This window comes from Anser anser (genome assembly GCF_964211835.1).
Source record: "Anser anser genome assembly, chromosome: 1".
In the NCBI taxonomy this organism is placed as follows: Eukaryota; Metazoa; Chordata; class Aves; order Anseriformes; family Anatidae; genus Anser; species Anser anser.
Window position 1 is genome coordinate 184087646 of NC_139720.1, and position 15445 is coordinate 184103090.

At 37.9% G+C, this 15445-nt stretch overlaps 1 protein-coding gene across 5 annotated transcripts in view; it reads left to right on the top strand.

Moving 5' to 3' along the window:
* RNASEH2B (ribonuclease H2 subunit B) overlaps positions 1–12651 on the top strand; it is a 43825-nt gene extending 31174 nt beyond the window's left edge. For 4 of the 5 annotated variants that reach the window (XM_083810187.1, XM_083810188.1, XM_083810185.1 and 1 more), the window contains exons 9-11: positions 296–338; positions 5031–5111; positions 7062–7764. In XM_083810187.1, coding sequence (XP_083666313.1) covers positions 296–338; positions 5031–5111; positions 7062–7169 — 232 coding nt within the window. In that variant the 3' untranslated portion in view covers positions 7170–7764. Of the gene's footprint in view, positions 1–295; positions 339–5030; positions 5112–7061; positions 7765–10934 lie in introns of those variants that run through there. The other variant, XM_083810189.1, reaches the window with a different exon arrangement.
* Positions 12652–15445: the final 2794 nt, after the last annotated feature.

The window sequence follows — 15445 nt, forward strand, 5'->3', positions numbered from 1 at the left end:
TAAAAGCATCTTACTAATAAAGCCAAAGTTTTCAAAAGTAAGGTGGGTTTCTCCTGTTACAGCTGCCCAATCTAAGATTTTTTTTTTTTTTTTAAAGAGCCCATCTTTCTTTGTGGTGCCTGGCTCTTTTTCAGTTGTCTAAGTCAGAAATACAGGCAGGGTTCATGAGCCACTTTTTTGCAAACATATGCCATGTGTGAGTATCTGATACACAAAGCAACCTTTGTGGGAAAGGAATTAAAATTTGGGCCATTCAGCTGTCTAAATTTATAACATAAAGTTTTTTGTTCTGCAGTCTCCCAGAACTTACAAGCCCTGCACCAGAGCCACCATTGAAGGTAGGAGAACATAAAGGAGAAAGATATTAAAAGATATAGTATGTTGTAAGCTAGTTTCTCTGAATTATTATTAAAACTGAACTAGGCCAAGCACTGGGTGCAATACAATGAGTAAATTGGCCTTGTAAAAACACAGTCTGAAATAACACGAGAACATTACCAGGTACTTTTATATTTTATATTAAGCAATATTTTGGTTGGTTTTGCTGTTTAAAAAAGGGGAGGGAAAGAGACTTATTTTATGTTTTTGGTCAGCAGTCTTCTCTTTTGTGTTTTGCTCATTTAGTTTTATTGAGGTTGATGGGACACTATGACCTCATAGCTTTTCTTTCATATGTAATTTATGAGGACCCTGAAAGGGACCTCCTGGGTCATGGATTCCCAGACAACCATGTTGGATAATTTCTCCTACAATGACCATTCTCCACTGTAAGTCTCATTAGGATTTTTTGTTTCCATTACTTCTCTTGGAAGACTGTTGTATAACCTCATTCCTCTGATGCTCAGAAACCTTCCTGTAAATTCCACCTTGAATTTATTCGTGGCCAATTTATTCCCTTGGGGTTTTGTGCTAACATTATCATTGTTTGTTTTAATTGAAATGGCTCTTTTCCCTCCCTAACATAAGTTCTCTCAGCGTGTAAAGGGAAAATATATATCCTTCTGTTTTCATTTTGTGAAGCCAAACGTGGTTGTGGAAGATGGTTCCTCCATTCCGTTATCATTGTGGGAACATTTCTTTGCACCTGTTCCAAGATGAATTCAATTGTTTGAAAACAGGTGGCCAGAATCAGATATAATTTTTCATGGTAACATCTTTACCAATACAATACGGTGGCATTAATCCCTTCTGGTCTTAACTAGAAGTACTTTATCTCATTATTTCTTAGAATCCCATTTGCCTCTCTTACTGTGTGATGTAGCAGATAGTCATGCTGTGAACAGTTAAGAAACACAGGTCTTTTTTTTCTACACTGCAATTCTTAGGGGATCAGCATTCAGATTATACTAGAAGTTCATGCAGGTAGTTGCTGTACACACGACCTTATACTTCTTTACATTTCATCTGTTTATAATGTTTTCAGTCTTGAAGGTTCTTTTGCTTTTTCTTCACAGTGTTACAAGCTCTTTAGGTATTCATAATGCTACTCAGTGGTCTACATTCAGTGAATGTTAGCATGCTGTTATCTTTAATTAACAATTAACGAACATTTTGAATAGGTATTGTTCATGGCACTCCACTTGTAATATTCATCCATCCCTATGACATCCCTTTCTGCGTTACTTGCCTTTGTTTCCCTTTCACACAGTTTCTTACGTACCCTAAAATTCTTATGCAATCTTCATCTTCTTTCATTTCCATTGCTTAAGTGGCACCATGTCAAATCCTCTGGCAATCCCTTACATTTTCTGTCACCAGAAACTGTATTATCTTTGTGGAAAAAAAGAAGTGAGTAGGTATTGCCTACATTTAGTTCTCATTTACTCCGTGTCTTTAATTATTCTTCCTTCTTTCACACACCCACAGCTTCCATTCTGCTGAAGCCTACTATAACTTTTTCTTCCTCCTTACAAATAGATGGGTGTTCTGCTATTCTGCGGCAATGTGGTCCCTATCTAGTAAAACAGTTGCCAGGTTTTGCTCCTGGACTTGTGATTTCTGAGGCAGTCTCCCAACAGTGTCAGCATATTGAGTTTTTGCTTCTATTTTGAACAGAGTGATTTCTTTACTCTTGATCTGAATTTAACCCTGAATTTAACCTCTTCATCTTCACTGAAAACGATTTACTGAGGCGAAGGATTTATTCCATTTTAGGGCTAGACCTAGATTAGCTTTAATATCTATTCATTTGTAGCAGCCTTGCTTTTTAGATTCCATTTTTGCTTCTGTGGCTAAACAACCTTCTACTATTTGTTTTAATTTCCTTTCCAAGGTCTAACTCAGCTTGACTTTTTGGCAGCTCTCACTTTATCCCTGTATTACCTGACGCCTAAAACAAATATCTTTCTTTATGCCTTTTTTTTCCCTGTTCATTTTAGATTTTTGCTTACTACTACTATCTTTTTACTTGAGGGGGATGGAAAATGTGTGCATCTGTGTGAGTGTATGTGTGGGGGAGTATTCATCTAGTTTAGTTTGAGAAGCTCTTTGCTTCAAAATTCTTCACTTTGTTAAGGTAAGAGATCCAAAATTACATATTTCATCTTTTTCTTTTGCATTCCAAGAGTCTTCCCCATGCATCAAGTCCTTTGCTATGGCTTTTGAAAATAACGCAAACAGTTTGCAAATTTTGCCCCTGTGGGATCAAGAGCCCCACTTTTGATTTTCCTTTTCATTTAATTTCAACTGAGGCACCCTGTGTCTACTGAAACTAGGTTACTTACTACAATGACCTTTCCTGCAAAGTCCCTGCTACTTACCGAAACACAGTCTAAAATAACCTCATTTCTGGCCGGTTCAGTGACTGTTTTGTTAAGCCGTATGTCAGCTAGCACATGCAGGAATAATTGGGCCCTACTGTTATTAATAGCATTTGTTCTCCAATGTATATCCGTGGATATAAGTTATTTCCATGTGGTTGGACAGTTGTTCTGGCTGCACAGTTACTTGGCCCTTTGATTCTGTTAAGAATTATCTTTATGTATTGTAAGAAATATTAAACACACATCAGGAGCCAACTGATATTCATTAGCTGTATAAGCATGTTACAACAACTATATTAAACTACATGTGATGTACATTACATATTCTGTATGAATAGCTTTTATACTATTGGGATAGTTCTGAGAATCTATTTTTAAAAATAGTTTTATTTCAGCAGTTGGGTTACAGAGGAAACGAGGCTTAGAACCGTTCAGTTGCTGGGCAGTGAAATCTTACTGAGTATCCCATTAATTTTCAGAGCACTGACCAAGGTGTGCATGATGTGTCTGAGTTTAAGTCTTTGCAACTTCGGTGCTTAAACCTCTCCTTTATCTTACAACCTCAGAGGAGCAAGGCAGACTTGTACACTAAAATCTGTAGTCTCCTTTAGACCATACTTACTCACTTTGTAATTTCTTATTCGCTTTGCATTGAGATTTCTCTTTATGAGGGCAAGGTATATCAACAGACATAGTATATCATTTTTGCAAATAAGGGTCTAACATATTTCCTCATATAGCAAAGTAATTACATGTTTAGAAATGGTGTTAAATTCTGAAGGGAGGAGAGATTTAGAAACTTCGATGTTTGGCAGAAAAGCTATGACAGATTCTCTCTTGTAATATCAGGTAGACTGGGTACAGTCTGGACATTGTGGTTTAATGATTAAATCAAAAATACATGTTATCTGTATTAATTGTAAGCCGTTGATCTGTGTTGTAGTCATTATACTGTCCAGTTTGTCAGCATAGGCAAGTCTGGCCATTGGCAGACGATAACAGCTTACAAAGGATATGTAGGCTCTGCTACAACTGAACAGCAAATGCTTTGCCGAAATGCAAACATTTTATTGTAAGTTTTAAAAACTTGTTTATCAGATTCCAAAAAGAGGAGAATAGTCATTATTCATTACATTGTCATTTGAAAATATAATCACAGCTCAGTAAACAGCCTCCCAGAGAGACTGATCCAGATCCCATTGAAATCAGAAGAGAAGGCTGCTGTTGGATCTGGTTCTAAGAGCTGAGAAATCTAAGCTGCAGACCTGGCTTCTGTGCCAGAAGGGAGGGGGGAGGGAGGGAGATCACAAGCACCATAAACAAAATGAATAAAACAGGATCTTAAAATGGTACGGTACCATCCAAGTTGTTTGCAAAATCACTCTCTTTGGCACAAGACCTGGGAAGGCCACAGCTTAGATTTCACAGGATATTAAGGACAGGGTAGTAATATCAGATATATAATAATAATAAAAATACAGTGTTGTAAAATACAATATACTTTTTTTCCCTTTTGGAAGCATACCAAAAGTTTTCACCTTTAAACTAAACACATGCTCACAGTTTATGGAAAGAAATATTCATTCTTACAGCCTGATCATGTGAAGTGCTGAGGACTCTTAACTCCCATTATTTCTGAAGTTAGAAAGCACCCAGCACAAGCACAGTCAAGCTTCTCAATGTACTGTCGGATTCAAGTGATGAAGGAGCCAGCAGAACTATGTCAGTGCTTCATTGTGGCCAAGCTGTAGAAACTAATCACTTCTAGAGGTTGTGCATGAACAGATAACAGCCTAGGTGACGATCCACTCGTGCTGGCAGATGTAACACTGGAGTTGCTGGTCCTTCACAGTTCCATGAGTCTGTGGGGACCAGTGTCTGGGTTCCCTGGCTGCTAGACAATTAACTTCCAACAGCTGCTCCATAAAGGTTCTCTAAATATTTAGACTCTGACACCACAGACACAATCATGGAAATTAAAAACTGGATTAAAGTGATTTCTGTAAAGTCATTCTTCAGAAAGGCTAGGAAGAAGAAAATGCTTCCTATGGCATTGAATGATCTCTTCTGAATACTTTAGGGATGGTATATAATCGTGTAAAGAAGACAATTACAAAAAGAAACCTTCCACTGTTACTGTAGATTCCTCTGTTCATCGCCAGTCCTGTTTTGGTGCTATGGTTACTTTATAAAGCCAGAACTTTAAACTTCCATGTGTGTACACATAAAAGTGGTTGACAGAGAAACTTCATCACTCTAACATTTCAGAAAAGGAAATTATCAGATGTCCCTGTGGAAGAAGAAGAAGACTATACTAAGTTTAACAGCAGCAATCTGAAAAACAAAAAGGTAAGCCAGCCTTGCACTCATGCATGTTTTGTTAAAGCATAGATTAAAACTCAACATTAGCACAGAGTCACTTTTACTCTCCTCCGAAACACACAAGAAGTGGGGAGGGGAAGCCAAATGGCAGATTTCTGCAGTTGTATCATCTTGAACTTTCAGGTTTAATTTGATTTTGATGGTCTTCATGTCCCGTTCTGAACTCTTCTGAACTGTTACTGTTTGACTGTATTTTATTGGTGAACACGCCAGTGAACCTTGCAGACTTTGACACGTTAAGATTCTCAGATTATGTTTGCAAAAGCTCTTTGAGATCTTCAGATGAGAAATCCTACATCTGAGTGATAGCAACTTGATAACTTTTGGTTATCTGAAAAAGAAACAATGATGGCAACATGCACTTAAATTCCGAGGGCTGCTGAGACAGGCTGTATTTTTACGTAGACATATTGCTTGTGCGCTTATTTATGTCAATTTAATACAGTTAAATCAACACTGAGCTTGCTGACTGCCAGCTCCAACACAAGTTTGGAGGCCAATTCAAATCTGAGTCCAGTGGTGCTTGCCACTGTACCATTCCTAGGAGAGAAACAGAGATGTGAAAAATAGATTGTTTGTATGTGCCAAGCTTATGAGGCTTGCACTGGGTTGTTTCTCTGAGCATTGAAAGAAAATGAATCTTTCTGCAGTCCATTGGGAACTAAAAAGGCCCTCTGTTCTGGTCTTTGACCTTCAGACTAATGCTGACTACTCCTTATCCTTTTGCAAAGAGAAGCAGCTGGTGACAGATAGATTCCTTCTTTCCCTAGCACCCCCCAGAATTGTTCATATCTGGGACACACACTTGTTTTGAACTTAGAGGATTGCCCCCTAAGTGGAGGTAATAAATAGTGTAAAATCTGCATGTTGTCCCCTCTCTCTATTATGTACACACAGGTTTTGAACTGAGCATAAAGATAGAAACAGACTGAGGAGAGATAATTCCTTTTAATGCTAAATATGATTTACTTCTAAAATAACGAAGCACATTGATGAGAGAATCTGGGAAAGAAAAGATAGCTCTTGGACTCCGTACAGTTTACTACTCTTTTTTTTTTTTCTTAATACTTTGGCAGTGTTTTTGTTTGTACAGTAACACAGACAGTCATACTGCAGTTGCATATCTCCATCCTGTCCGTAACCTTCTAGCTGATCCCAAGTAGTGTAATTGTGAAGTCCTGTAGACTGAGAAATATCATAAAGAAAGGTCAATGCAAAGTTTTCTTAATAGGTAAAACAGCTAGAGATTTAAAACATAACATTTTAAAATGTAAGAAAGAAAAGAGGTCAGCTCTATAAAATGTGGCTCATAAAATGTGTTTTAGGTGTAAAAGTCTGGGAAGTTGTCCCAGTGGCCTCAAAGTGCTTTGCAAATGTTGGTTACCTTCTTCATTCTTAGCTCTTCCATCTCTTTTCCCTTTATTTCACTGCACATAGAGACTTTGATAATAAATCAGTGTGAATTATTCATCATCTGTAATGCAAGGCTGTAATTCAGCCTGCTGACAGCATAATCATGAGATTGAGTCGGAGGGTACAGTATGCATCTGTTATATTGCATGCATTATTCCTCTTAATGTACACTCAGGGATTATCCCAAAGTAAACGTTTGAGTTGGGATATCTCATTCTGGAGAAGGCAAAGATGTTTCACCTCCTTGTCTTTGTAATTGATTCTCTGCCTTTGTCTGAGGTTAAGCAATTTATGACAAGTATTTCTCTGATTGAATAATCTCAAATTTGTTTTGTAAGTTTTTTTCCCCTACAATTTAAAGCCTGCATAAAATTATCTTTACTGCTGTATACTAAAAAACCAATTCAACTTCTTGTTTGACTTCTGTATTTAGAAATTTGTACCTTATACTTCCCTCCTACAAAAATGCTTTTTAACTTGTTCTACTTCTCGTTTCATTTACAGGCAAACAGCAAGATGACTGCAGCTCAGAAGGCTCTGGCCAAAGTTGATAAGAGTGGAATGAAATCCATTTCTTCTTTCTTTAGCTCCAAACCTAAGGCATCAAAATAAAGACTTGTTTTTGGAAAAGTTTTATACGGTGTTTATTTTTACATTAAGCTAAAAACGTCTCTTGGAGTTTTTTTGTTACGTATATATGCAGGGCATGTTAATGTACATGGTGTAGTGCAATGAAGAGATCTGCAAGCTAGTGTGGGACAGAACTGTTGTCTCAGTGGGACAAGGTAGTACCATGGAGAAATTCCAGCCTGGAATGAACATGTAGCATACAGCACAGCTGTACTGCCTTGTCTTCTAGAGCAAGCTCAGTAAAGAACACCGCAGAGTTTTCTCCATTGCACTCCATTGTGGGCTGGAAACATGTCCTCTCTCCTGTGGTAAGTTTTAAAGGAGAGGTTTTTTTGTTCTTTAGGAGTATTATTTTTTGAGACTCTCTGGAGATTTTTACTCAATACAACACCAGAATAGGATGGCATCATCAGATTTTTATGTTGACCCAAATCTTAAGTGCTGAGATAAGCACTGCAATTTATTGAGGCAAAGATATTGTGTCTATATTCAGATTTGGTTGTTTTGAAGATGCTAGAAACAAATTGCAATAAATGTCAACATCCATGTGATGCAATAAAGTACTTTATGTAACAAATTTGTGCTTGTGGTGTTTGCTGTATGTTTCAAGAATTGGGTTAGGCTTCAGGATATTTCTTGTGGGCTTTTGGTATTTTTCTGTGTATAAATATTAATCCTTGAAGAATTACAACATCATTTCAGGCTTAAATGATAAATCTCTTAACACATAGCAATATAGAATTATTTTATGTTCAGTTCCAAGGTCAGTAGGTCCTTACCAAAATAATTAGTGAAAGATTTATTTAAAGACAAAAGTGAGGGTTTAAAAAAGCCTGTGTGGAACTGGATGTGTAATTCAAAAGCTTAACTCTGAGTGCCTTAGGTAAGCATTATGAAGACACGCACAAAGTTTGTCTGTTACTTAAAACATACAACTCACTCTTGGGTGTGTTCTTTCCTTATTAGAGAGTATTCCCATGTATTCAGAGGTGTGTAGGTATCTGCTATATTGCAATTTCCCTGATCACAGAATTGGGTTACTGGGATCATTTGTATAGACCTAGCCAGTCCTGCACAATACTAACATCTGATTTCCTCCAGGAGTTCTTGCACTGAGCCATTACTCTGTTTGAGCTACAGTGTTTTAGAAAGGGAATCTTAAAATACATCATTCTTTGCTACTTAACTCAGTGGAGAACCTCCTTGCATCCCTTGATACTGGGGACTTTGAGAGAAACTGTGAGTTGATCCATTTTTGGTAACTATGCCATTGTTCCACTGCAGGCTGATATGCTTGCTGTTTAAAACCCTTGGATCGCAGTGGTGTCTGTCAAGTTAAAGAGCTCTGTGGCATTCGTTTCCAAACAGAAATGAATGAAAAAACATGCCATACCTTGTATGCTGTTTTGCAATTGCAGTTTTGGGAGGGGTCTGTATGCCTTTCAAAAGTGTTTTTTCAAAGTTATGTTTGTAAATGGAGAAGTCAGTACAGTTAGAATTCCAGATAAAGGAAAATATTTGGAAATCTATGGAATTATCTCTGATTACAGAGGTACTTAATTCTAAATGTGGGTGCCTTCCCAATGAAACTGGACTGAGGTAGGAGCAAGTGTAGAGTTAATGCTTCCAGTTAAAAAAAAAAAAAGTCTGAAGTGGTTTATCTAGACCCAAAATGGCATTACTTAGGAAAAATGCTTTTCAGGCATTCTGAGGAATCAATAGTATGTCTTCCCTATCTCTGGAAGTCAGTCCATTGTACTAGTGTTTGAATATGTGATTCAGATGCAGACACTTTGTTGATTTTTCAGTTAGAATCATTCTCCCAAGTCATTTGGTGCTTTAATAAAATTTCACTCATGAATGTAAACTTTCTAAACAATATAAGGGGTAGAGAAAGGTAGGGAACACAAGTGGGAAATGCTGTGTGGGGCCATAGAGAAACTCCTGCTACACCACACTGCCTTGCTGTTCAGCTGTCTTGAGCAGACAGCAGTCCTGTCGATAGAGTTTCCTGTTCTGATATTAACTCTGAGACAAGTTTAAAAAATAATAGAAGGTGCCATGATAGTTTTGATGTGCACTGCCTTTAGGGTTGCCATCTTGCTTTTTTTCCTACCTTACTTGTCTGGGCTATAAGTGAAGACCGGTGCTGTAGTAGCAGTTACTGGCTTATCCAATGGGTTCTTCCTATGAGTTGGGAAGAACTGGCATCTGGTGAGCCTAGACTGAGGAACTGCAGTCCTGTTGAAAAACAGCAAAGTGCAGGATAATGTAATGTAATGAAATGAAAAAAGAGCAAACAGGCACTTACCGTCATGTTAATGTAGAAGTTTTGTGCAATAAGCAACATCTTAGGGAGTGCTTTGGTAAATGAGATTAAAGGAATTGTGTATCTATTAACTGAACGACAATTCCAAGCACTGGAAGGTGTTGGGAAGACAAGCAAGCAAGCATGGGATGGATGTTTCAGTGGAAAACCAAGAATGGGAGAGAGTTACAGTAGAAACAGGAGCTGTGAGGTGGGAGAGATGCATGTTTGTATCTCTTATTCTGAATATTTTAATGTGCTAGTTTCAGGTTTGGGGTTTTTAATAGTTCAAAGGTTTTGTGAAATAAAATTTGGAAATTTGTCTTTTCATTGACTGAACAGTTTGAGAATGCTTCTTCTAAGAAAAAAAAAAATCTGGTCAGAATTTAGGGCAGAAGGACAATCCTGATACAGATGGGAGGTTTTGTCATGGCTTCTGATTTGGGGTACAGATTTCTTCTTTCTTTCTGCAGCCATGACTTTCACATCCATCGCTACACGTAAGGACTAGTCAGAGTTCTTCCTCTGTGCATGGATGCGTTGTGCTTTAGCATGTCACATCTCAACCTCAGCTGTCAGCTACGCCGTAACTTACAACAACAGTAATTTTATTAGCACCTGTCTTTGGTTGAGCAGAAATTTGTGCATGACAAAAGAGCACAAGCCATTTCCAAGAGCCATTACAGCTTTCACGTGACAACAAAAACTCTTTTCCCTTTAGGAAAGAATGAAATACATTTAGTAACTTTGAAACTTCCTTAACATGTAGCTGTAAGATGTTATGAAGAACATGTGGTGCCAAATACATAAAACAATATTTCCTACCACAACGAGGATTTAAATATAGTTACTATGACTAGCCAGCAGTAGCGCTAGGTCATTATGAAGTGCTGCTTTGCTATTTCTTGCTTGGTTAGCTTAGTATGAGACAATATGCCAGCGCCGTTACAGAAATATGGTCTTACTTTATTTCTTTTTCAGGATTAACATGCTGTCTTTACATGCTCATGTAAATAACTGATGAGTTGTGATGCTTTTATAGTTGTTGTTTTCGGATTAAGCAGCTCTTAGAGTCCAACTCTTTTAAGACTTCACGTTGCAAACGGATTGACATCATTGAGCATGGAAGACTTCATACGGAAATACCAGCACTGACTTGGGGATATGTCGGGGTTGGGCTTGCACGTCGTTTTCAGTATTACATAGTAAAGTTAGTTCTATTTGTAGAAGTGACAATTGGTGATTTGATTTTTTTCAGTAGAAAAGGTGGCACAGTTGGCAGAATTTGCCTTCAGCTCAGAAATTTAGAAGCGTTCAGTGATGCTTGCTTTCACATGTTCAGTTGCATCTGACTTTATGGTTTTTAGAGGGAAACTAAAAGCATGGGTGCTTATTTGAATAGGTTAATGCTTATGCCTAGGGTTTTCTTTTCTTTTTAGATGCCTGCACAAAGACGTCCAAAGAAGAAGTGAAAGGAGCATAAGGAGACTCGCTAATATTATTTTAACTTGCCATAATCTCAAAGCAGCTTTTAAAGGCTTTTTTTATGCACTTTCTGAAAATAAATGCTTGAAGTTAGACATGCCCTGTTCCAAGAAAAAGCAAATCTCAGCAGATTAACATTGTTAAATATGCGGTGTGTTAAACATACAGTGCTTCAAATTTTATAGCTTATACACTATTGGTCTATCGGGCCCTTCCAGGAAAGCACTTACGAGCATGCCTAATGTTAAGCACATGAGCAGTGTTCTTAAAGTCAGCAGTGTTGTTCGTGCGGGTAAGTGCTTTGCTGGATCAGCGCCTAAAGTCCTGTTAGGTGCTGAGCATCCTGATCCATATCCAGCAAAGCACTTACGTCCATGCTTATCTTGAAGTGGAAGAGCCGGTCTAACTAATATTTGTGCATTAGTGTTTGCCATAAAAATCTCTCTTGGCACAGAGACTCACATGCTTAAAATTAAGCACCTGCCTAAGTATTTTGCAAGGTCAGACCAACAGCATCCTTGAGCAAATCTTAAATAATTACTTGATTTTGTATTAATTTTCTTTTTTGTAGTAGTTGCTCTGTTTTTTAACAGAACGTATGATTTTATTGGCTATAATTTCAAGCTTTAGAAGCTGCATAGCAAAATATTTTATACAATTTTCTCCTTTCTTTTTCAAAATCTAGCGAAATGCTCTTTTGGACCAAAAGTACATTTGTTCAGACTTAGAATTATCTAAAATGAAAAAAAAAAAAAAAAAGTTAACTTCTTCTTAGGACATACCCATTTTTTTGTAAGAACTATTTCACTGAGCTTGATTTGAATGGGCTTGTCCAACCCTGACCTGTTATTATCCAGAAGATATCACCTAGCTCTGGCTTGTGAGCAGTCTGACTCTCGAAGTAAAGTCAACTTCAATAAAATTGTCAAAGTTCACATAAAACATGGAGGAAATGGATGCTAATGAGATCCTTAACTGATCTGTCAGATTCACAGACTGACGTTTTTAACTTAAATAACGGTTTATGAAACTACCAAACTTTAGTATGTAACTTTTTGTTACAAAATTTTTAAAGTGATAATTTACATGATTTTGAACATAATAAATGTGTATTTCTGTAAATTTTAACTCAGAAGACGATTCACAGATACCTCAAATAGACGAAACGTTCTGTAAAATTTAAATATACTTGAAGCATTCTAGGTAAGAAATAAAAAAATGCTTTGCTTCCATACATTCTGCCTAACTTCAAGTCAAACAAGAACTTCCAGAAGAGTTTATTAGGACATTTCTGAAAACTAAATTCCAAGAGGAAGAGGCAAGGGCATATTCAACTTTCTTTTCAATTTAAATCAACTCTGTTTTGGAATATGAAAGATCTGACCTGTTAACCATTTAGAAATCGTGTATGATAGGAAATGTAACCAAAATGCTTATTTTAGAAATTTGCACTGAATTCTTTGTTTCCTTTTCACTTGTCTAGTTAAGCAAAGTGCACTGTGCCTTTTCAAGGTAAAAATGTTTATTTTAACATAATTTTCTATGCAGTACTGCAGGAATAATTATATGGGTTCCAGATGAGATTTCTATTTTTCTAGCTTCTTATATTCAAAAAAATACTTGATGTATAAATAAGACTGTATATTTCAATAAACTGTTGTTAAATTTTTATTTCAGATTTTATTTTTACTTCATGTGCAAGAAAGAAATAAATACCTTTGGAATAATTTGTTGATTGTTACTTCATTAATCTCACAGAGAAATACAAAGAGAAACATAGTGCCATCAGACTACTAATTCCACTAGCCTCTGCAAGCTAGTCAGTAATTCTTAGATTGAGTTGAAGGAAAAAATGAATCCTGAGATAGACACAGACTTAAAGGTTCATTAAGAGAGATTCAGTGATTCTAATTTTTGAGGAGCTTACTGTACAGATGCTCTAGTGAATACCCATTGGTGTGTGCATACAGTTGGTGGCCCACATACTTTGGCCATTCTGATTTTAATGACTGTGGTGTAAAGTCTCTGAGGGATTGGGGGATAAGGAGAAAAGAGGTGAAGAGAATGATGTGATATTCTGTAATTTTTAACATACTTCCCATTCTTTACCATCACATATGTAGTATACAGGTGCTCTGTCACAGATCTACAGAACGGATAGCCTTTACTTTTTTTGGGGGGGCGGGGGGTTGGAGGGTGGGGTGGGTTGGTTGGTTGGTAGGTTGGTTGGTTTGGTGGTGTTTTTATTTTGTAGAAGGCAGTTAAGCAGACACAAAGAAATAGCCGTCCCTTTGCCAAAACATTATTCTGGTACCACCATGATGCTGTGCTCCGACACGAGGCTGCAGGGCTGTTAGTACTCATTGCCATTTCATTTGTGAAATCCAGAGAGCAAGGGGAAAGCAAAGGTAGAGGGGTTTTTGGTTGTTGTTTTTGTTTTGGGTTTGGGGTTTTTTTGGCAGTCAAGTAGGTTTATTGGTACTAATAAGAGCAAAGTAAGAAGAGTAATAGGGTTTATTCCATTTCATAAGCCCGTCCCTCACCAGTACTTTTCTGTAGAAACAATTTCTGTAGAAACAACCAGTGCTAAGGACAAAGCACTAAGGCAGCTTCTATTTAAATGTGAAATAGCATTTACGGTGCTAAGTCCAATAAAGCCAACTCACAAAGTAACACTAAGACTGAAGAACTGTCATAGCTCAAGTGTCTAAGCCTAGTTGTCTAGCTGCCTCTGTGTGCACAACTGTTCTGTCTCAGTGTCTGTCACATCGCAAATGGCCCTGTTTTTTCCTAAAAAACATGTTTTTTGATTTAGTAGGAGTAAATAAATAGCTGATAGTCTTTTTGATCTTCTAGTCAGTCCTATGTCAGAGAAACTGAGCAGAATGGTTACTGGGGTTGGTAGCTAGTGATAACTGAAGCTTCTTTGAAGTAAGCCATTAATGACTCTTTCCACCTCATTTTTACAACCTGAAAGTTAGTACTCTGCACAGCCTGATTGTTATTAACGGACAGCATCCTGAAAAGATGATTTTTTGTATTCCAGGAAGAATCATCCACTGAAACTGCCTTTTTCTCATGTGTGACAACATGAGTCTATATGGCCATGTGGGCTCGCACACAAAATTTGTAGGTAGCTGTCTTCAGTGTCACTGTAGCGTCTTCAAGAATTGGAGGGAATCCCTTGTTTGAGGAATTGAATTTAGCCTCGAGGCTGGACAGGATAGGTCAGGCTATGAAGATTCCTTTGGCTTTACATTAAGTGTTTCTCATCATTTTGTAAATCTATAATCATAATTTTTAACCTGCTCTGTTGGGAGGGGAAACGTCCCCTCTCCACCCTGCATATTTTCTTCTGCAGTGTTACCATATGGTTTTCTCTTACAGCCCACCTAAACTGTTGTTGAAATTGTACCCTGTTACCTCCTTCCTGCCCCACAATCCACTCTTCTGTGATTGTAAGGGCAAAGTTTGTTTGTGACCATTTTGGAATCCACTCTCCGATACCCGAAACATTCCCATCTGTCCACAAGGAAGCACTGAGAAAGTGGACTAAACTATCTATCTGCTCAGCTTGCAAGCAGCCAAGGTAGGCAAGTTGATCCAGACCCCCTTTTCCAGATGTACTCTCGTGGCTGATATTAAGGAGTTTTAGCCCCTTAATTTCCAGTTATTTTTTTCTCAGCTGTTAACTGCCCCCCACCCCTCTGGCTGTGACGCTGTGACTTATTGTGTGAGGCACGCTCAGCCTTTCAGTGTGAATTAAAACAGCACCCAACAGCCAAAGGGTCGTAACTGTTTAAGCTGTTAAGGCTCAACTGAAAGAGTATATCCAAGCATACCCTTCAGCTCTCTGTCCCTCGGCCTTCAATCTATAAACTGTGAATTACGTCTCCCTGCCTCATCATGGCGAGCTGTGACAGTTACTAGCTCACAGGATTACATTTAAATAAAAATATATTTAAAGCTGAATCCAGTGAACTCAACCTGAACTTTTTTCAACTCCCATATGCCTACCACAAGGAAGAATCCCTCTTCAGAGAATGGAACTACGTGGAGACAGTGATTTTGGGAAAAGCAATGTGAGATTACCACTTGGTTCATAACACCATGCAAGACAGACAAGAGCAGCTGTGCCCTGACCTGGGCTCCCAAATCTTGATGGACAGAAGTTTTTCTCTGGATCCAGGTCATGAAGTGTTGGTTTAGGCTGGGCTCTAAGGAATAGAAGCTCTTTGAGTAGGATTTAATACTGCCATTTTTTCCCATAAGCAAAAGCCCCTACAGTCTTTGTGCTGCTTGGGTATGGCTTTGCCTTTAGTAAGCACAAATTAAACTTCTGGCCTTCCTGGAGTATGGCTGGAGCATAAACCCAGCAAAACCATGTTTGTAGGGTTGTAGCAGGACGATTACTCCCAAGATAACTCACAGGTTAACTGGGCAATCTGCAGGGTCTGTGACAAGA